We start from the raw sequence: 24,049 nt of genomic DNA, 5'->3' as shown, positions 1-24,049 counted from the left end.
TTAACAGTTCAAGCTGAAAGTAATATGAAACCAAGTGCATTATGTCCCTTAACAGGAAGTCCAGAAAGAAGGGGGCTCTAGGAGTTGTTCTTTCCATTTCAGGAACTTGATCCAGAACTTGATTCTTTCTTTCTCCTTGATGTGCCATCCTCCATGTGTCAGCTTTACCCCTCACGTTGGGTTCTCTCACATGGGCAAGTCCACTCTTCTAGTTTTAAGCATAACATGGAGAATAAGAAAAGAGGACCCACTGTGTCTTCTCTAGAAGTATGAGAACCTTCCTGGAAGTGACTTGGCCTGTTTCTGGCATATCTCATTGGCCAGTATGAGTACACAGCCATTTTTAGACCTTTCCCTATTAGTAGGAATAGGGCACCCATGATTGTTTTCTACCAGTGTGTCTTAAGCTGTAGTATCTTGATGCATAACCCAGAGATCTTATGAAAATGCAGATTTTGATTCAGTAGGTCTAGAGTTATCTTTAGATTTCACACTTGTAACAATTTGACAGGTGATACTGATGCTACTAGTCTATAGATCACATTTTGAATAGCAAGAAATTTGATTAATAACTGGCTGTTATAGGGGGTGATGGTAAGGCTCAGTTGGTTAAGCAGCCAACACTTAACTTCCACTTAGGTCATGATCTCATAGTTTGTGAGATCGAGCCCTGTGTCAGGCTCAGCACTGACAGTGTGGAGCCTGTTTGGGATTTTCTCTCCCCTCTCTCTCTCTCCCTCTCCCACCCCCTTTCTCAAAATAAATAGATAAACATTAAAAAGTAACCTGGCTATTATAGATGTTGAGGATTAACCAATATTATCACTATACTACTTCATGCCAGGAACTGAATTTGTCAAACACTGCATGCAGCCTGCATGATGAAGCTTACTTAGTTAAATAGAGGAGTAATGGTACTCAGGGACTGTAATGCCTAAGGTTATTTGGTAAGTGACAGGTCTCAGCAACCTGTACTGGAGACACTGCGAATAAGGCATGACAAGGACAAGAGGAGTGGGGGAGAGAAAAAGGCAAAGTGCTAACTTATAATTCCTGGATCATATAATTTTGTGGTTCATTTCTCAGTAGAGTTGGGGATATTTGCAATGTCAAAATCATATAAAAAACTCAAAGCAGGATAAAGAATCTGGAACTGAAGAATATAAAAGCAGAAAACTATGTGCAAACACTGACGCATAAGAAAGAGATTTAACATTACTTCTTATTTCTTCCTTCATAGTGCTGCCCACCCTGCTAAATTGATAGCTTGTACTTGGGTAAAGACCTATTATTCTGGATTATAAGAGAAAAGTTATCGTTACTTTTGACTTCTGAAATGTACATGTCATCAATTGCCACTTTTAACTGTAACGCATTACTGGAAGCTGAGTAAAAAACGCAATGTCTAGTATAGTAGGTTATATTTCTCATGGTACAATGCATCGATCAAGGCTTTACAACAAATAATCAATTCATTCAACTTGACCTATAATGTAAATGAAAAAAAAAAAGCAGCTTTGGTTTAGTTTAGAGGAAATACTTCTGGATTTTGTGTCATCAAACCTGGTTTTGAGTTTTAAGCCTGCTACTAGCAGGCTACGTATCACATTTCTAATCTTTCTGAATCCTAATTTTATGATCTTTAAATGGAAATAACCATCACGTAGGTGGTTTTGAGATAGCAATGACAGAACCAAGGCAATAACATACATAGCATCAGGCACATGGAGGCATTTATTAAATGATTATTGAAGACAAGCCTGAATATTATGATAGTATAATGGTTTAATGAATAGTTATAGTTATTTTAAGGCTAAATAGCATGTATGTCTACTGTAGTCATTAATTATAAAAATAATACGCATCCTATATAAGCATATATATTTTGTAGTTAGTTTAGTATATTAATAAACACAAATAGAAACATAATGTAATAAGCTTTGCATACTCTTGGATCTCCTAAAGCAGGGCCATCAACATCTCTAAGCTGAGGGGTTTTTTGTTTTTTTTTTTAATATTTATTTTTGACAGAGATAGAGTGTGAGTGGGGGAGGGGCAGAGAGAGAGGGAGACGCAGAATCCAGAGCAGACTCCAGGCTCTGAGCTGTCAGCACAGAGCCTGATGCAGGGCTTGAACCCATGAACTGTGAGATCATGACCTGAGCCGGAGTCAGATGCTTAACTGACTGAGCCACCCAGGTGCCCCATGTAAGTTGAGGTATTGTTCAGAAATAGTTTGGCATAACTGATCTCTAGATATCCTTAAGGTTCTGTATTTATGTAACTTCCCTTTATCATTACTTTAAGTCAATGTTTAGTATATTTTGGTTATGATAATATATAAAAGCCTCAGGAGGGCTTACATGATTTTTGTCTTTAAAAATATCAGTAAATTTAATTCATTTTAACCAAGAACTCAATCACCTATTAAATAAGATAATATATATGATGGCATAGAAGAAAAAAATATATACATAGTAAGAGTTAAAGCCCTACCTTTAACATGATTTCAGTATACAAAGAAGTAAAAGGGTATATATAGAGAGGGGGGGCATATATTAGAAGAGATTCAATTTGAGGCTTTGATGACTGGTTGTAAAGTAAAGGGTCAAATGAGGTCACATTGAAAATGCAGACAATTTAAGGAATGGGAGAACACATGGTCAGTTGTGCTTGTAGAGGAAACTGTTACAGCACAGGAATGTTTTCAGGTAGTAAAAGCGGCTGTCCGGCATCACTGAGACCCAGGTGAGTTTGGGGATCTCTGAGAATGTTCAGGACTATGGTTGAGAGGACAATTTTGCCTGGTAGGTAACTATGATGGGAATGATACGTGGGCATGCTGGGAATGCCAGAAGTTGAGAGGTTGGTGAGTGGGATCGTGGAGGAGTGGTCTGTAAGGGAGGAACTGGATAATGATGGCCTTCCCTGAAGGAGAGTAAAGCCATAGGAGAAAAGATGCCCCCCTTTAAGAAAAGTTTGGAGGAAGGTGGTTTCCTGAGATGAATGACAATTAAGATGGAAAGATGAAATAATGATTATTGAGAGGGAAACATTACATGGACTTAGAACATCTTCACAAGAGAAGATGGGCTTTTGAAAGCCATGACATTAAAAGACATGGGTGTGTGTGTGCCCGCACAAGATAATTCAGAGGGCAGAGTGGCCACAGGAATTGGCTGGCCTTACACAAGAACTGAGAAGTATAAATGGCAGAGAAGAAGGTGGTGGAAGGTTGAGGGCAGTACTGGAGGGTAAGTTAGAGGAAGAAGACTGAGAGTGTATGCAGGTAGAATGAGTGTTAAGCACCTTCCAGTTGGAAAGATCATATCAAGTGATGTGATAGTTGAAAAAGGCAGCCTGAGATTTGCATATGTAATGGATATTTTTTTACATGGTTTGTAGGGAAAGAGAATTTAGACTTGATTTTACGGATTTATATCTTAGGGCTTCTGAATATAAGCTGCATTTTCTCTTCCTTATTATCCAGGGGGATGGTCAGAGATCTTGGTGCAAAAATCATGGAGTAGGTGGGTCTGTCTCTCTCTCACCAAAAAAAAAAAAAAAAACACTGAAGTATTATAATGATCCCTTTACTATTTACTCCTTTAAAAAAATACAAAGTATTTTAATTATAAAAATTACAGAAAACAGTAAGATGGCCACTAATGTATCCACCACTGAATTTAAAAGAAATTGACATTTTGCATTTTCATTTCATATAATTAACTTTTGTTAAGGATTTTTTTTTGAGATTTAAACATGTATACATGTACCTTGAATCAGTGGAATCAGGGAGCTGGTTGTGATTGCCAATTGCTAATTTTTCAGTAATTTTAAGAGCCAAGTGACATTATATTGGTAATTTGAAAGTGACCATAGTGGGAATGTTTACAGAAATTGAGACACAATACAAATCAACATTTTATATTTTTGGTTAAGAACTAGCTATTCAGCATTTTACCAGGATACTGCTGGTCTGAGTTTGCAGAGTTAAACTTGTATATTGTATTTTATTGGATGGATATGAAAATTTGGATCTTTCCCATGTTGAAGTATTCCCATATTGAAACAATTCTGAGTTCAACATTCTTATCATATGCAAAAAGATTCAGATGTAGAAATGCAGATGGGGAATTGCTGGGTGCCAAGGTATATACATCCTCAAATTTACTGGATAGTAACATATTATCCTATAAAATGACTGTAGCATTTACATTTCCACTAGTAATTGTAAGGGCTTTATTTCCTGTATCTAGTAGTATGAAATGATGTTTTATTAGTATGAAAGGATACCAGGGATACTTAGCATTTGACCAGCAACACATGAAGTTAAGGATCATGACCCTTTCTCGAAGTTACGGCTTTTCTTTGTCCTTTGTGTTATCTTTGACATATAGATATTTTAAAATTTGGGTTGAGGATCTCTTTTCATGGTTATTAGACATATACATTTTCTCTTTTTATAGCCTGTCCATGTCTTGATGGGGTTGTTTGTCTTTTTTCTTATTGAATTGTTGAAGATCTTTACATAACCTGGCTATTTATCTTTTGATGGATTAGTTCCACGACAAATATCTTATCACAGTTTGTGGCGTGCTTTTTTCCCCCACTTTATTTATGATGTCTTTCAACATATAGAAGTTATAAATTTTATTATAGTTGAATTTTTCAACCATTTCCTTTATAGTTTACACTTACTGGTCTTGTGTGAGACACCCTGATATCGTAAATATGCTTTTCAGTATTTCATTTTGAAAGTTGACAGATATGCTATTAGCATTTAGGTTCTTTTGATTACTTCTCTTAAACGGTATAAATGGGCTGTCATTAATGCCAAAGAGATAAAGTTTGCAAAGAGTACAGATTTTGGTTTGACTCTAAATTATTCTTCAGTATTTTATTGTCATTCTGTGGTCGATTATACGCTACACTTTTAGCATACTAAGATGCATTGGTCGTGGTCTTGATTTTCTCATGGAGACAAACCTATTATAGCACATGCAATGGAGTGTAAGGGCTAAAAGAAGCTCCCATTGAGCTCCTCCAGAAAAGGAGAGCAGTGAATTATATGCCGTGGGGCTATTAACTGTTCTGTTCATTCATACACTCTGAGCTAATAATAATTTTATGGAAAAGAGTTGTAATCTATAATGTCAGTGCTATACTCTTAAAGGATGCCAATATTTATTTCCATGTTTGTTTTTGTTTTGTTTTGGATTGGATTACAATGGTAAAAATTTGTTGGGGCTACATAGACCTTTTCCTCCTAATTTAGGAACAAGAATAACTTATCACATATACTGGTTGCTAAGATGTTTTAGATTTATGGAAATGTTAAGAAACTGTTTTTAAAGCTTGGTTTATGCTTGCAGAGACGAAATGGAGAAGATATACCAGTGGCCCAGACCAAGAACATCAATCACAGAAGATTTGCTGCTTCCTTTAGATTGCAGGAAGTGACCAAAACTGACCAGGATTTGTATCGCTGTGTAACTCAGTCAGAACGAGGCTCCGGTGTGTCCAATTTTGCTCAACTTATCGTAAGAGGTAAAGTTGCTTTTATTTCATGAAACAGCTTGTCTTTGTTAGAACAAAGGCACCTTGTAGGTATTTTGATTGATTTTTAAACCTGGTGCTCCTTGTCTCAAGTCACCAAAAAGTTATATAAAAATTCTGCTAATGTCTTAAGGGAAAATAAGACTGTTGTATATTTGTTGCACACGGTTTTAAGCAGTGTTTTCTGTAGAAAGTGATCTGTTTTTAAAAGCTCTCATAGGGCTAGCCATATAAAACACTTTATTCCATATTGTCACCATCTAGTTTGCATTTTAATTTTAGACTTGCTTTCTCTGCTTAAAATAGTTGCACAGATACTACTTTTGCTCTTCCACAGAGCATTGTGGCCATGAGGTCAAGGTTGAGTTCCTATCTCCATGTGGACCTGTAAATTTTAACAGTATCAAAACCCAGTGGTAGGTGTTCACCAATTCTGCTCTCCTAGAGAATCTTAGGAAGTTAGACTTCCTAAGAGGTCCTCCTTAATATCCTTGAATACTAAAGTTACTAGAGGAATTGTAAGGAATATGACGTGTCAGTATGTACCTGTGGTGAATACTGGAGAAACGATACAAGTGCAAAATGTGTATTAAATTCGTTCAAAATTTATTGGATCCCTGATATATTCCATAGATTGTTCTAGGTTGTGCAGATAAAATTGTAAATAAAATACAAAGTCCCTGACCCTGTGGAGTTCAACACTGAGGTACGTTAGGTATAGTCTATAGGAAAATACTGGAGATATAGTATCAAGTTATGGTATGTGTTATGAAGAAAAACAAACACTCAAAATGATGGAGATGAATATTTTAGCGAGGGTGATCTGGAAGACCTCTTTAATAGGTGGCAGTTGAGCTGAACCCTTAAAAATGGGTAATCTATTTTCCTATGTGAAAATGTTGATGAAATGCAGCTCTGTTGAATAGACTCCAGCATCAGTCAATAATGACACAAATGTAAATAGTTATAAACCACTTAAGTCTCCTTAAGAAGTTTAGGAGATCCTAACAAGAAAGTCTAACCTTGACTGAGATTTGTCCAAGGCATCAAGCAAGGTCTTTGTGAGCGAGTCTTCTTTGATGGGATCTAAAGGTTGAGAAAAGTTGTCCAGGTGAGGGATGTGGACGTGGGGGCAGGGACAAGAGAAAGCAGTGCCAACAGAAGTGCCAGGCAGAGAACAAGGCACATGTCAAGGCCCAGAGGCTGGAAGCAGAACATGAGATATATCCATATTCAAGTTAATCTATGTTCAATCCTTGACATCGAATGTCTTTACCTACTTTATTTCAAGATTTACTTGATTTTAATACTTTAACCTTTAATACTTTAGAGAGAAGAAAATTGAAACTCAGACTATTTGATAACTGCCCAGAGCCACAAAAATCTAATAATTGGCTAAACCAAAATTTAACCCTGCATTTCTTGACTCCTGATGCTGGGCTCATTCTTTTCCGCTACAGCTTTATCTTATAATGTTACTAGCCCTTCATAATGCTTTTGTCTTGAGACATCTTACAGCTCATTAAAAAAGTTTACCTTTGTAGATTCGATACGACTTATTTTAAATAAAACTTCTCTCTTGTCTCCAGAGTCAGCTGATAGGCTGTGCTTCAGTTCATGAAGTCACAGCCCCAGCTAACTGAATAATAAGGAAATACGATAATGTTTCAGTGTTCAGTGCTCAGGCAGTGTTCAGGCGGACAGTTTTTATGCTCATAGATGCTTGTGTGCTCCTCTCCGTTGAGCCTGTTGCAACAGCTTTGTCACCTGAGCCTACTCTGGCAAGCCTGAAGGTGTCCTAGGGTAGCCTCCAGAGTGGTTAGCATGCTGTGGCTACAGGAAGGTGGGCGTGCCCTGGAGTCATGCTCACTGTGTCTGCATGGTAGCCTGTGTGCATTGGATACAGCCACTGAAGGAGCTGGTGGCTTTTATTTTATTTTATTTTATTTTTTTATTTTTTTTATTTTTTTTCAACGTTTATTTATTTTTGGGACAGAGAGAGACAGAGCATGAACGGGCGAGGGGCAGAGAGAGAGGGAGACACAGAATCGGAAACAGGCTCCAGGCTCTGAGCCATCAGCCCAGAGCCCGACACGGGGCTCGAACTCACGGACCGTGAGATCGTGACCTGGCTGAAGTCGGACGCTTAACCGACTGCGCCACCCAGGCGCCCCGGAGCTGGTGGCTTTTAATAGTGCAGTTAGTGTCCTTCTGAATACTTTCAAGTTATTTGTGTATGTGTGGTGTTGTGTGTATTTTTAGATAAGCATATATCATTTTGTGAAGAAGTGGTCTTATGGAGTATGCAACAGTTTATAGAAGGCAGAGGTGAAGCTTTTATCCAGGTGCTCCCTTTTGGAGCTATATTTCCTTTTTTTCTTATAGCTGTTTTATGTCTGTGTATTTTAGAAGAGATTTGTTTTGGTATTACTGGATCTCTCTTGTTTATCTGAATCAAAGAGTAGATTTTATCATTTTATCAAAGCTGGGTTTTCTTTACCTGGCGACAAATGTATTATGGCTGTCCTAGGAGCGTTACCTGTGGAATAAGTATTTCGATCTGATTCATAAAAGGAGGATCCTTGGACTTCATAGAAAACTTTGGCTGTTTTTTTTCTTTTTTAGAGAAAGTTCTGCCATTTAATCTATAATTTTGTTTTAGACTTTACATGGGACCTGTTGGATTAAAATACTTTGAATTTTGCTATCCAGAGTCTGCTAACATTTTAGAAACATTTGATAGTTTTAGCAGTTTTATTTTCTTTTCAACATATTTTCAGTTGTCACGTATCTAATACTTACAAGTGATACTTTGCTTGCTGTTTTATTTGAAAACTAATGTATAGCAATAAGTTTTCTTGTTTGTGTGGATAACCACCGAATAAATATTGTTAACCAAAACACCCACCCTTTGGGGTCAGCTGTCCTGGTGTTAAAACAGTGCTGAGAATTAACTATGGTGACAGGTCCTGTCTCTCAATGGCAGTTTTAAAACTGACATCCTGTTACTTCAATACAAAAGATGGTAATTTTAAAGGAAATTTTGGGGGCAGTGATATGAATCGTCTTTAATAAGACCTGGCATAGTATTGCCTGTTGTCAAAAATGACCCAAGGGTAAGAGTTTATTAGTGCATTTTCTCCTAAACTGAAAGTGACAGGGCATGCTTAAGGCTCTTTTGCTAGGTACAAATGAAAATTTCACTGCAAAATTCTGGCGTTGAAGAGTATTGATCTCTGTTTTCCCACAGCCAGAAGAAGAAAGAAAAGAAAAGTAAAGAAAAAAATTATGCTGGAGCAGAATTTACTTTGTCATGACTTTAGCATTGCTTCCAGATCATTTTGAGTAATGATAATGTCTTCAGCTTGTGGAAGCCAGTCTTTATTGACAAAAAGTTTTTACAGAAATGAGATAAAGAGCAGATGTTTTTGCTCAATGTTTCTACAAAATTGAAGTGTAAAAATGTGAACTACAGGTTGAAATGGTGTTTACAAGCTTCAAACTAAAAACACTGACTTTGTAGCCTAAGTTATGTTACAGATTTTCATCCTTTACCTCATTTACCATCTTCTTTCTTCCCCACCTCTCTGAATCAAGGATCCATTTACATTTCTAAGCAACTGACCCACAAGAAACTTCTGTAAAATTCTCTGTCTGCTATAATTGATGCTCGATTTCTATTCCTATTTGTTACCCTTTTCTTGTGTTTTTATCTGTGAAACTCATTACCTTTTAAGTTATTTAATGTGAAAAATACAAGGTTTTTGTTTGTCTCTGTTGTTGGTTTGAGTTTTAAAGTTTAGTGCCAACTATCAGCCATCATCAAAATGCTCTGGACTTACTTCACTTAATAATTTTATCTATTCCTACTGAATACTGGTGACCTCTAGCTGTAGCGTAAGTATGGTGGGTGTCGGAACCCAATCTTACTCAGTGAGGTGGACCTGTCAAACAGATTTTGGTGTTTAAAATGATAGGGATCTGGATTGTTGTTGATACTTCCCTCTGTAAGACAATACAAGCTAGCTTAAAAATAAGGATATTTACTGACTTTTGTACCTGGAGGGTATGGATGTAGTTTTCAGGATTGATTCATTTAGTCATGAAAGATCAAAGTTCTTTCCAGTCCTTCCCTCTGCAATCCATAGTTTTGTGTTCTATCCTAAACTAGGGTCTCTCCTCGGGGCCGCAGGATACCAGTACAGCTACACACTTCTTTGATCTCATCCACTTGGGGATAGAGAGGTTACTACCTTCCATAAGTGTCCAAAGTTGTATGGTTGCGTGTGGAGAGAAAACTGGAATGTCCAGTAGAGAACATTTGTACACGGGCTTCCAGAGTACAAGCAGTGTTATTCAGAGAGAGTTATTAAGTCTATGCAGGTAAGATAGGAACTGAGGAGATAAGTACAAAGGTTGTGCAACTTAATTTTCAAGGACATACAGTTTGGAATTTTGTCATGTGGAAGAAAGCTGTTCTCATAATATGTGGGACAAGTATGGAGTGGGATCATAGCTTATTTGGTGAATGCCAAGCTGTTAATGGAATCACTTGCTCGGTGCCAGTTACTCATCACACAGGTGAAGAAGGAAAGAGGTCCACTCTAATTGCATGTCCATTTGGACTTTTCTTTTTCTCTTTTCTTTACTAAGTTTATTTTTTTAAGTATTTTTTAAAATGTTTATTTTTGAGAGAGAGAGTGTGCACACATGTGCGTACAAGCAATGGAGGGGCAGAGAGAGGGGGGACACAGAATGCGAAGCAGGCTCCAGGCTTTGAGCTGGCAGCTCAGAGCTGGACGTGGGGGCTGGAATCCGGGAACCGCGAGATCGTGACCTGGGCCGAAGTACAATGCTCTACTGACTGAGCCACCCAGGTGCCCTTCCATTTGGACTTTTCTTTCAAGTTCTGTTCTTACTAAACTCATTTGTAGTTTTTGTTCCATCAGAGCCCATCTAGTTTATCTTTGTTTGCTACAGCATCTACCACACTATTTTTGTGAAGATGATCGATACTTCTCTAACAAGTAATAAATACAATTATTTAGTCAAAGTCACAGGGGTGGGACTGACCCTAAACCAGAAGACAAAGGGGATGGATGAGGAGACATGTGCCGCCTCCCCTACACTTGGTGTGGAGATCTCTGGTATCCACCAAAGGATGATAGCACCTGGTTTTTTGTAGTGTCTAAATCTGTCTCTCTTCTTCTATGAACTAGTAAGGATGACTTTAAGTTTAGCATGAATTTCTTTCACTTAAACCTAAGTTTCACTTGACCAATATGTTGTATTCTAGTCTTTTTTGTATAGAATATTAAAAATCAGGTCTGAATATTTCATTTTAATATTTGAAGCAAGGACATTTGGGAAGTGGAAAACACGACATACTCATACTTTTGTTCGTTGGTAGTTAAAGGAATTTCTGGCTTGAGTCCTTCAGCATGCTGCTTAATACCCCACGCTATTGATTTTCAACTAGTTTTCATAGCACAACTGTCAGACTTTAATGCATTCATAAAAAGATCCTTTTTCTTTTTGGTGACTTGAAGATCTCTTTTCTTTGCTTCTTTTGTGAAAACTAGTCACCTTGACAGGAAATTTGGAGTTATCCTGGAGAATTCAGTTTAAACATCTATATTTTATGAAATCTGAACTATAATGAAAGTCTAAGAGCACATGAATTAACAACATACTGCCCCTATACAGTTAGGAAAGCACATACAGTCAGTCAGGGGGTACCAAAATGTCTCAAATTCGGAGTAGGCTCCAAATGTTGTGTGCTTTAAAATGTTACTTTGCTACCCTTGAGTATGATAAAAGAAACATTTGGAGTCTCCTCTCATTCATTGTAACTACTTGTAATTCAGGTGATTCAATATACAAGACGTCTGGTACATTTTTAAATTCTAAATGAGCGAAAGGATACTAGATGTCCTCATTTTAGACAGTATGTTAGTACAGAAACTCTGTTCCATCCATTTTTGTACACCATTATTTCAAATACCTTTTCCTGTTAATTTCCTCCTTCCCCGGGTTTTCTTAGGCTACTTCATGAAAATGGCAGAGTGCAGCACTGATTTTCCCCATGCGGTTATTTTCATGTTATTTGTTTTGTTTGTTTTAAAAATAAAAATGCAATCAGAGTTCTTCCCCAGAGGATTTTTGAGTGTATTTTCATAGGTGATTCATGTACAGAGCTCTACATAATGTTTAGCAGTTGAGGTGCTGGTCACTGACTTTTCTAGTGAATCTCTGGGGAGTTTGCTTTTGTTGGAGCTACTTCTTAAGAATTTGAGAAGGATCAAAGAGGAAGCAGAGTAATTTGCATGCCGAATAATTCTCTCTGTGAACTCTAGGGAATTTGATTTCAGAGCACTGTTCCTAGGCCTGTACTTTCCTTGAGAATTTGTGATAAATGTAATTTGGGTCCATTTCTTCCAGAGGACTTCTATTAACTTCAGGAACTAACAGTGTCTTTGTAATTTATATTCCCCTCCCTGCTGACTATTTTTCTTTCCCTTACCCCAAACTAAAAAGGAAGCAATGAAGTCAGTTTGCAACTTCATTGGAAAATCAGCTAGCAGCCTTTATTGAGCACTTAAAATGGTTAAGCAATAAGCACCAGGAAATTGGGAAGAAACAGCAGACATGGTCCAGCTCTCTAAAAGCAATTTATAATTTAATTAATTTTATAGGAAAACGTAGAAGTAGTGAATATGTTGGCACAGATTTTTGACTTTGATTTTGGTCACATCTCTAATTCTATAGGAAAAAGTAAGATCCTCTAACAAAAAGAAAATACCATATCTAAGGAGCTATTCAGTTCAAACCCTCTGTTAAGCACTATTTTGGTAAATAATGTTGTACTGTGAGAGTCTTATAGAATGTTAATTAAACAGAAGTTCTGTAGGTGACAGATTGAAATCAATTAATGAGGCAGAGAGCTAATTCATAGTATTTTTAGCAGTACAGTGAGTAAAGATGGCAATGTAAGGGTTGTGGAGGTATGTGGGACATTACTTCAGGAGTTATAATTCTCTAGTCCTTTCTCCTCTCCGACCACTTCATCTTCTAGAGAGTCCATAGTAGTTGGCTTCCATTACCAGCATACGATTGACATGTGAGTTTTGGTGGTTGGCTTTTACAGTTAACATAAGCTGTTTACCGCTGAGATGTTTGCATCCTTTTAAAAGCTAGCAAAAACACATTCTGCTTATGAGTAAAATGTCATCAGGGACTGACTTACTAATAATACAAACTAAGAAATACACAGAAAACAGAAAACATTCACAAAATGTTAGGTAGTAGTCAAATATTTAGTAAATGGGTCAAAACCAACTTGTTTAACAAAGTTTATCATATTACTGAAGAAAGCACTTTTCTTTCATCTGGGTGAATATAAATCATGTTATTTCCTTTTCTAAGGAACATTTAGTCTAGAAAGAATTAAAAACAATCATCAAGCCAACACAAATAAGAACAGGTAAACATTTATATTTTGTTAGCCCTCGGCATGGATTGTGTTTACTTCATAGTTACCAGTTTTTATAAAATAGAAAAAGTTGTACCATTTAGGTGTTAAAAGTGAGGGTTGGGGAATGAGAATTGAACAGAGACTAAATAATTGTGGCAAAATGCAGGCAGCTTTTCTTGACTTGTAAATCCACAACAGCTTCTCTTTATACAGCTTTGTCTTAGCTCCGATGTTTGTTTTTGGAAAAATCGTGGCTTACAGATGTGTTCTCATCTCTTACCGGGTAAAGGACAAGTCTACTTCTAAATTTAGGATATACTTTGGAAGTTAACTTTGTTTTGCTCTCATTTTCTGCTTTCTGAGCCTTAAACTAAGAAAATATTTTGTTGTCTTTCTGTAGTACCGCACAATTTGCAATCAGATTTGGTGGTTATGGCACAGAATCTGTCATTGTGTTAAAACAAACAAACAACAACTGAATAGTTACCTGTTCCCTTGTTAGGAAGAAACTTTACCCACATGGTTATTTACATCTTCCTAATTTCCATTGGCATTTTCTTTCATCTTCAAATACATATGGAGGAAACCATTGCTACTCTCATGTTACCTGTTACCCCTCCAACAGCTTCCCTTCACATTAAGCGGGGGGAAAGAAATCACAGCTCTTTCCTGGGACAAAAGGCCTTCAATGAAATAACCCCTGGGCATCAATCAAAATTCATTTCCTATCACTCACCTCCTTCCTCAATCCACCACAGACATATTGACTCCTCCAAACTTACTCCTACCTCAGGGCCTTTGCTTTTGTTGTTCCCTCCACCTGCACTTCTTTTTCAAATACATGCATGCTTTCATATTCTTATTTTATATTATTTCATATCCTCATTTCATATTCATTCTGATTTCTTTTCAGTTTTTTTTTTTTTTTGGAATACCTGAAGGCCAAATGATAGTTATTTTCTAGAACAAGAGAATGATTAATTTCTTCTCCAAAATTATTTAACTGTACAGTTTCAAAAGGTCTTTTATTAGCGGGGCACCTGGGTGGCGCAGTCAGTTAAGCGTCCGACTTCAGCCAGGTCACGATCTCGCGGTCCGTGAGTTCGAGCCCCGCGTCAGGCTCTGGGCTGATGGCTCGGAGCCTGGAGCCTGTTTCCGATTCTGTGTCTCCCTCTCTCTCTTCCCCTCCCCCGTTCATGCTCTGTCTCTCTCTGTCCCAAAAATAAATAAAAACGTTGAGAAAAAAAAAGAATTAAAAAAAAAAAAAGGTCTTTTATTAGCATGTGCAGAACAAATATTTGCACAAGACAATAGCCTCAAATAGGTTTGCGGCGTTGAGGTACGGTAAACAGAAATGTGTATATTAATTGGCTATTTCCTTTATTTGTCTGAATTTTATTACATATCCTCTGGGTGCTCAGTACTTTGTTTACCTTCACTGCCATCACTTCCACTGAGTCACCTGCTTTCATAAAAGGCCTCCTCAGTGCTCTCCCCACATCAGCACCTGCCTCTTCCAAGTCAATATTCCCATGGCAGTCAGACTGCTCAGACTACACAAAGTCAGTCAGACTGTGCTCCCCAGGTTCTGATGGGTTTTTGTTCATGAAGAAGGAAAAACTGGGTGTAAGTGAGAGATTTATTTTAAAAGGCAGTTTTCACATATATTATTGCATCTCATCATAGTGTCCAAGCCCACCTTCACCTGGTTCTGCCGTCTTCAGTCCTTCATGAGACTCTCCTTGCTCACCAACATTGGCTTGGTTTCATTTGCTTTAATACAGCATGCTGTCTTCCACCTTAGGGCCTCAGCTTTTTCTGCCTGTAGCATTTCTTTCTGAGTCTTCAAAATATAAATGTGTTCCTAACATCTGCCTCCATCACTGGACTGACAAAGTCAGGGACTATCGTCTTTGCTCATTCATTACTGTGTCTCTGTAGACAGCACCTTGGCCAATACCCAGCAGATATAATCAAATAATTGTTGCCGAAGAAACACAAAGAACGTGGGTTGTGGAACGCCTTATGAAAGGCATGGATTTAATCTGTAGAGCAGAGGAGGACAGCCTCATTACTGCCATTGGTGGGCAGGGAATGTACTGGGGAGATGAAGTTTCATCATACCACTGACGGAGGGCAGGCTCTTGATAGCTGAAGGTAAGGAAAAGGAATCTCAAGCAGAAGGTGTGGGGAAATACATGCTCTTGTGAACAGTATTAAATATTGACTATGGCGTAGTGTTTTCCAGGGGAAAAGTCTGAGATGAACCAAAAGTGCACTTTGAGCCCTAATTGTGGAGGAATTTGAATCCAGACTAAGAAATAGAAATATGTTTTGTAATCTGATTTGATTTGGGGACTTTGGGGAGTTTTGAAGTAGGTTACACATGTTCATAATTGTTTCAGAAAACCAGGATGGGGGATGATTTGGAGAATGGTAACTTTGCATGGAGTTAGTTTAGGGGGGCTCTAACATTCATAAAAGCTTGAGATGGTGAGGTGTCCTCAAGGGAGTATTTGTTGGAAAGAACAAGTCAAGGCTGAGGGATGATGACAGGGGAAGGAGCAGTGAGCTTGGCATACGAGGTGAAGTATATGGTACTATATACAGAAATCAGAAGACTTGTAGAAAAGCTTATTGAATAGCATGGATCATAATTTCAGTTGTAAGCTTTTGCTTGTGTTACTAAGAGAGACAGTTTTAAAATCTATAGGCATGCGGGGAAAAGTTTTGAGTAATTATAGGATGTTGAATAAGGATTCATCACAAGACAAATTAAACAATAAGTACTCAGTGCATAGAAACACTTTTGTATTTCGTAACCTCCCATTTCATAGACTTTAGCCAATATTATTGTAATTTTTCATGTTGTTAAACTTAGGATAAAAGCAGATGCATTCAATTAAATGGAAAATTTAGAAAGAGAACCCTGTTTAAAGATGTCTTTTTTTTTTCTTTCTTCCTGACATTATCCACATATAAAAACACATGGAAAACATATCATGTGTGAATATTCTTTTCCCTGCTAGTTCAGTGTGGGTTTCTGATTGGATTTGAGGCTAAGTGAAATGCTTTTCTCCTGTTGCATGTAAAAACTATACTTCATAGAAATAAGGCAAGCTCTCTAAAGACTTCACTTTCTCTGCTCTTCAGTATTTGATTGCCCCTGATTATAATGCTCCTAGACACACCTTTTTCTTACATCAGTTTTTTACAATGTTGGAAAGAGGGGGATTTTCTAAGACTTTTGTCCAGCAGCATTTCTCAATCCTGAAAGAATGCCATTCACTGCAGCAGGTGGCTTAAAAATATTTACTTAAGGGTAGATAAGAGTTCTCATCTGTGGTAATTTTCCTATCTTAAAACCCCCACCAGGTTTGACATTTCTCTGTATTGTGCAGGATTGTTTGAAAGTAGTTACCATGACCAGACTGGTGGATGCATGGTAATGATGAAAAGCAGGGTGTTTGAGATTCAACGTAGATGGCAGAAATGCAAGATGTCAGAGAAGCCATATATTAAAGAGAATTTGAATTGGAAACCGAATCCCAATCTGCCACTGGGAACATTTTGATCATTTTGATTTATTAAACATTTATAACAGCATTCAGATGGAGCGGAATTAAAACCCTTTAGTTTGGGATAGTTTATTGTATGCCAACCACTATGTAACGGGTATCATTTTTGAATGTTCTCTTAGCAGTTGGTGAAGAAGGGGGGAAAAGGGTGTAAGTGAGAGATTTATTTTAAAAGGCAGTTTTCGCAAGTATTATTGTATCTAACTTTGAATCCTTCTCTTTTGTTTGTATTGTGTTTAGGATAAACACGTTTTGCAGTTTTGACATACTAAGTACCTTAAAGTTCTTGTTTTTACTTCAGACATATTTGAAACTGATTAATAAATTTTAGGCTGAAATATTGCCGTGGTATACATGTTGTAACTACCTTTTCTTTTCAGTGGGTATACCCTTTGTATGCAGAGGCATCTATGTCTGTTACTATCTGAGTTTGTATTTCTGAGTTTTATGGATAAATATTAACAAATATTAATCAAACTAAAATTGTAATGCAAGGCTGAAGCCTAAACTTACAAAACAAAACATTTCCCTCCAACTACTAGAATTCTGTAACTCGGGTCTTTTTAAAATGGTCTTTCGGCATCAGCAAGCATGAGTAGTGTTTTCTGAACAGTGGCTCCATAATGAAGATAAATCAATTACTATTAGAGAAGCACTGTAGGTTAAAGGTGTTACAAGTTCACACTTGGTTTTGCAGGCGGCAGAGGGTACTTAGTTGTGAATCAGGAATGATACAAAAGATGGATGAGACAGAGTTCAAGGAGCAGTAATGTGAAGGTCCAGGACTATCGTTTCCTGCTGTCTCTGCAGTAATGATGGATGGTTTGGTGGCGAGTAATAATTCCAGATGATGAAAGATGTGCACCTAGCGTCTTGAGGTACTGCATACTGGCTACCTGTTGGAGTTCTGGGGCATAATGATTCCTGATTTGCAACCAAACGGGTTTGCCACATTTAGCAACCGAGATTTTTGGCAGCTGCGAAGGAAGCAAGTGGCGTATCAAACACTCCTGCACATTGTAAATTTAATTACCTCATATTTATGCATAGTAGTTGTTGGCGGGATCTTGTAAGCTATGCTAATATGGTAGGTAATTTGTTACCTCCAGAAATCACTTTCCATGTGTCTTCTGATCATGATCATGAAACATGATAAATGATCCAGCCCATGAGGTATAAATGAAAATGAAATGGGTAATTGGATTCAATGTCTAAATTGTGGCTGGAATAGTCACAACAATTATAATTGAATTTATCTCATAAAAATGTGTCTGGTAATATTTTAGTGACCTTTCACCATCCTGAGCCTAAGGTGTTAAATGAAATTACTCTTAAGATGATTGTAAAATGTTTATAACAATTATTTTAAAAAATATATCCAACACTGTAAATTTTCTCTTTACTTGCTTAAGTTTTTAAAGTATCTTGTTTATCTACAATGGGTTTAGGCAATTGATACTGATAATCTTCTTTTGATACTGAAAACATAACATTTCGTTGCTACCCATGCCTTTATTGAATATAATGGAAGTTGTTTTTATGAATATCTTTTATTATTAGCAGCACATGTCTTCCTGCTGGGTTATGGAAGTGTATCCTATTGCTGAATGTGTATGTTTTCTTCGATTCTTATAAGGCAATGTATCTGAAATACCAAAATAAAATAGTTTGTTGTAAATATCATCAGTTTTACCCTTTCCCTCTTGCTTCTCTTCAATTCACTTTGAATAACAAAAATTATTTTATTATAAACATAAGAGTACTCTTAATTTATTCATTGATTTGATTAACATTTTTCTGCAGTTATGATAGGTTAAGCCTTATATTTGTTGCTAATAACAATGAATAAGACACATAATCATTGGGATCTTATAATTTTCATATATAGCCATGGGAATATCTAGTCTTGAGGTTATAGCATTCTATAATGTCTTCTTCGTACGTGATGCTAATTCCTTCCTCTCCCCCACTTTCTTTCCATGAGAGAGCTAAGAAAACTTCTGTTTTCTTAGAAGAAAAACTTCTTCCTTCGATTTCCAACTAGAAAGGAACTCTTCCACATTAGTTAATAGCAAGATGGAAACTGAAAAGTTATCTGAAGGGGTGGGGGTGGGGTGGTTCAGTTGGTAAAGAGGCTGACTCTTGATCTCAGCTCAGATCTCCATCTTAGCATTGTTGAGTTCTAGCCCCACATTACACTCCACACTAAGTTATCTGGAAATACAGCTTTTCTTTTAAATGAAATATGTCAATAAGCAAGTCATGTCCCTAGAGACCTGGTTTTCCACTCAAATTTTATGCTTAAAATTTTTGCACTTTCCATGTACATTAGTGATGAAGGTAGCTGAGCACCAACTCATAAGCTAATTTTGGTAACTGACTGATGTAACATGGCATAATGAACACGATTAAGACAATTCTTTCTAGTAAATATAAATTAAATAAAACAATATAAATGTTCAGTATAAGTTGTAGTAAAAAAGCACCCATTATAATACATTTGCAGCATGCTAGGTGCTATTATTGAAGGTTTACATACATTATTTCTCTAGTTTCATGGCAACTCTTAATATCCCCATTTTACCCCCAGGAAGCCTGAGGCTGGGAGGTAGAGTTGCTCAGACCATGTGACTCTAAGGGGCTGGCCTCACATCTTAACCCAAGCCTGACTCTAGAGCTCACAACTCTTTTCTTTCACCACACCAAGGTAACATTATGCAGTACATAAACTAATTGCATCTACATAGTGGTATTTAGAAAAATACTACTTGAAGCAAGATTTAGATAAACATCAATAAGAAACAGATTTGTGAGGTTTCACAATGTTTCAGTCATTCCAACTACTTTGTAACTGTGATCATTCAGTTGTCATTTTAGAAACAATGCATTTACTTGCTTTGGCTGCTGTTTTTAACTCCATCTTGTCCTGACAAAAGTAATGTTATAACTACAACCTACCATTTTATATTTATTTATTTATTTATTTATTTATTTATTTATTTATTTAACCTACCATTTTATAGCAATGGTTTTCAATAGAGGAGCAGAAGATGCATATAACCCTCTTTAAATCAAATGCAGGGTCTTTACAAATCTGTGATTCCCTCACATTCCTTTCCCAGATTCTGATGTACTAACAGCAACATGCACATGCAAGCAAACCTATGTGCTCTCTCAACCTAGATTCCAGCAAGCCTGGTGAGGTTTAGTTAGAATCTAGGCAGAAGCCAGTACATGTGTGGTTTTGAAAAGTAAAGAAACTATTGTGATATTCCTCCCACATTTTTCTTCTCCTCTTTCCTGAGCATTTTTAGATTTTATACCAAGAATTATGAATTGCTTCTGTAGCCCTACAAAAGCTTTGGGAATATGTTACATGCCTTTAATAATATCATATGGTTGTTTTGATTTCAAAGCATCTCTGTAGAAGAAAAATACCAATCAGAATTCAATAGCCTACCCTCTCTCTGGTGTCACAGTGTTTGGTAATCAAAAAAGGTCCATCAGCACTTATTGTTAATTTCACATGAATGTTAGCAACTTCAGACCATCTCCCGGACCATGCTTGCCAAGCTGGGCTTTTCTGTGGTCCAGCCATGGAAATGAAAATCTCAGACTCCCTAGCTTATTTTTATTTTTTTCTCTTTCTTTACAGATTACCTCCATTATCTTATTATTTTCAGCTTTGTTGTAATAAGATTAGAAAAGTCTTTTTTTCCTTCTTTTTTTTTTTTAATTTTAGAGAGAGAGTGTGTGGTGTGTGAGCAGGGGAGAGGGACAGATGGAGGTGGGGAGTGGGGGAGAGAGAGAGAGAGAGAGAAAGAGAAAGAGAGAGAGACACCCAAGCAGGCTCCATGCTCAGCATAGGAACTTGATTTAGGGCTCAGTCCTATGACCGGGAGATCATGACCGCAGCTGAAATCAAGAGTCAGACGCACAACTGACTGAGCCACCCAGGCGCCCCTAGAAAACTTAATGTATGCTATGGAGGAAGTTTTCTCCTCCACTTACTCTATTTTTACATTCAGGTAAGGATGGGCTTGGACTCTCTATGTTGAAAATCAAATCATGGGTCAAGTTCCCTTCTTTTTCAAACAACTCACTTGCAGAGTAGCTCCATTTCTGTGTTTGCTACACGAGTTAAAATCTAGACAGATGTTTATTAGATGAACTCACAGAGTTTTTCTGTGAATTAACAGTGGCAGTGCAATCAAAATTTAAATAATGTCAGGACATTAATGGTGACCTAAAACTGGCATGATTCCAGAATAATGTTAAATAAAAGGACATTATAATAGAGAGATGCTATGGGAAATGTATGAACTGTGCAAAAATAGCATTCATATATAAATGAATTCAAATAAATATTTCTCAAGAACTTATTGTTACAAAGCAGAAAGTAAGTTTACTTGATGCCCTTATATGACGGATGACCTCATAATATACAAAGGTGACTAGAACTCAACTATTCTATCCAAGATGAATTTGACCCATCTTAAAGGCAGGAAGATTTTAATGCCTAAACTTCTTCTTTTTCTTATTTTTTTTTTAACGTTTATTTATTTTTGAGACAGAGAGAGACAGAGCATGAACAGGGGAGGGGCAGAGAGAAAGGGAGACACAGAATCTGAAACAGGCTCCAGGCTCTGAGCTGTCAGCACAGAGCCCGACGCGGGGCTCGAACTCACGGACCGTGATCATGACCTGAGCCGAAGTCGGCCGCTTAACCGAGCGAGCCACCCAGGCGCTCCCCTAAACTTCTGCAGATAGATATTCTCGTTTCTTTTAAAGGAAGATATTCTAAAATTTTAGAAGTCAAAGAGCTGATGCAAGAAAGTGTAGAAAGAAAAACATATAAAGTAGTCTTTTTCAGTGATTTAGGAATTTTCAAGATAAATTTTTACTAAATTATATTTTTGCCATAAATGCAGACTTAAAAAATTTAAATCTCACTCAGGATGAGATTCACACTGTATTAATGGTCCTTGACTTGTGTGTGGAAGTGTGTTTCTGGATAGGAGATTTGGCCCAATGAGATGCACAGTTACCTTTCTCCTTATCCATATTTTAAGTTCTTATTTAAGTACAGTGTAGACATACAGAAAATTGTACATTAAAAAACATAGTTTGATAAATGCATAGCTTGATGAATTTTCACACACTAAATATACCCACAATCCACATAAAAAGGTAGAATATTACCATCAGCCAAGAAGCCCACCTCAGTCCCTTGCAGTCTCCACCCAAGGTGACAACTGTCCCTGACTTCTAACAGTAATGGTTAATTTAGGCCAGAGGAATTCTGTACTTTACTGGTTTCCATCTCCAACATGAAGTTTATGAAACCCATTCTCATTTGACGTCAGTGTTGTAAAATATTATATCTTGTTACAGTGCCACAATTTATTCATTTTATTGATATTAGGCATGTAATTTGTTTTCTCTTTGAGCTCTTTATAATAGTGGTATGTGAATATTCTAGTACATGGCTTTGGTAGAACAGATGTACTCATTTGGCAGAGGGGGGAGGGAGCCTATACTAGGAAGTAGAATTTCCACATAATAAGATATGCTAATGTTCAGCTTTCGTAGGTAGTAGTAAACAGGTTTCTTGTGTCAATATATAGTACAACTTGAAGTATGAAAGTTCTAATTGCCCCATATCCTCACCAGCACTAGGTATTATCCTACCTTCCATTTTTAATTATCTTATGTTCATTCTTTGATTTGTTTATAAATGCATTTATTCAACCATCATTAATTGATTGCTTAATATGCCAAGCAGTAAAGACACAAACTCAAAGACAAATAAAATTCTTACCTTCTAGGTGCTCAGCAATGAAAGAGAGAGAGAGAGAAATATATAGATAAATCTCTTTCAGGAAAAGTTGCTGGCCCCATGGCTTAGATAATGCAGACTTGACCATTTTCCTTTTCCTCACCAAGTAATTGTCATTTGAGTTTATAAAGAGAATATAAATGTACAGTCAGTGAAGTATTTAAGATGATGTTTATTTATGTATTAAAATAAACTGACTTCTGAAGCAATATTAAAACTATCCAGTCCCAAGTTAGTGCTTTTACATTTAAAACACATCATTATGCCTTATAAAGTATATGGCTTTGGAACAAGAAATGGTGCCCTTCAGGTCCAATAGGGAGATCTCTCAGTTATCAACTTTTACAAGTGTGTCATTTTATAAAAATTTATGCCAAAGAAACATGATACATTTTTCTCCTCTTTATAATACTTAAAATAGTAGATTTCCTTACCTAATTCTTATTTATCTTTAGTCCACTGATGAAAGTACTGTTTACAAGATTCTTCAGTGCCCGTGAAAATATTTGCATATTTCATGCATTATTTTTTCCCCTAGCAAATTTTCAGTTGATCTGGCTAATGTTGCAGAAGGATGGCAGTTTTTAAGTTCACAGAAAGAATCTATGAACAGGAACAGTCTAGGTCAGTAGCCATTCCATGTCCTTATTTTTAAAAGGCATGATATTTAGCCAGAGTAGAAGAGGGAGGTTTCTTGTCATTTAGTAGCAGTAGCTGGGAAAGACGTGCCCAACCCTTTAGCTGTATAATTGCATTACTTATGGTCTTGACACACTTTATTTTACTCTTCTGGAAACTTTCTCTTTCTGTATGCTGATGGTTCACAACTTGGGCTGCCTTCCAATAGTTTATGTTTTATATACTATAATTTTATATTCTGGATGTCTAGATACCCCCCACTATAGTGTGGAATATAGGGGTGGTCGAAGGGAATGAAAATAAAATGTCTCTTTCTGATTGAGCTGTCACACCAGTGTAAAATGTCCTTTGGCTGGTAACCATTTACATGGTTAAATATCTTTAAAATGTCAGTATCTTGTTATTTTATCAGATAGGTCTATAATTATTCTTGTCCATCTATTTCCATTTGATTATAAAACTGGGTGTGGTGATTTTATTTTTGATGGTACTTTAACTGTTGGAGACAGGCATTTTGTTCCCTGAAGAAAGGCTAATAGAACCGTATGATTAAAATAGGTATTTAGAAGTCCTTGTAATTATAGTGACCAGATTGATGGCTCTATTTTTATGGCATTGCCTTTTTTTCATCATTATGCCTGTACATTCTCAAGTTACCCATAGAAACCTGCTTTTCGTAGTTCAGATACTTAAGTACAGATGTACAGAAATCTGTCCTTTAATCCCCTGTTCAGATTGCTTGACTCTGACCTCGTTACCATCAGGGAAAGTTGATCTGGAGACACTGACTGCATCTGCGAACTCATTTCATATTAAAAGTTCTCTATCTCCTGACTTAATCAATGACATCTAGCTCAATAGACACATAATTGTTTTTGTTTTGTTTTGTTTTATCTCAAAATTGAGGAAATGTTCTAGAATTGCTAACTTATGTCATTTTTCTTTTGGAATAAATCTATA

The 24,049-nt window shown here is 36.8% G+C and overlaps 1 protein-coding gene across 10 annotated transcripts in view; it reads left to right on the top strand.

The window, feature by feature from the left end:
- Positions 1–24,049, top strand: part of PTPRK (protein tyrosine phosphatase receptor type K) — a 571,648-nt gene that overhangs the window by 306,349 nt on the left and 241,250 nt on the right. For all 10 annotated transcript variants that reach the window (XM_040474594.1, XM_040474593.1, XM_040474592.1 and 7 more), the window contains exon 6: positions 5,376–5,550. In XM_040474594.1, the coding sequence (XP_040330528.1) occupies positions 5,376–5,550 (175 nt within the window). The remainder of the gene's footprint in view (positions 1–5,375; positions 5,551–24,049) is intronic.

This window comes from Herpailurus yagouaroundi, unplaced genomic scaffold (genome assembly GCF_014898765.1).
Source record: "Herpailurus yagouaroundi ecotype Mexico unplaced genomic scaffold, PumYag 139, whole genome shotgun sequence".
NCBI classification, from domain to species: domain Eukaryota; kingdom Metazoa; phylum Chordata; class Mammalia; order Carnivora; family Felidae; genus Herpailurus; species Herpailurus yagouaroundi.
Note: the sequence above shows the minus strand (reverse complement) of the source record. Positions and strands in the feature narration are given on the sequence as shown.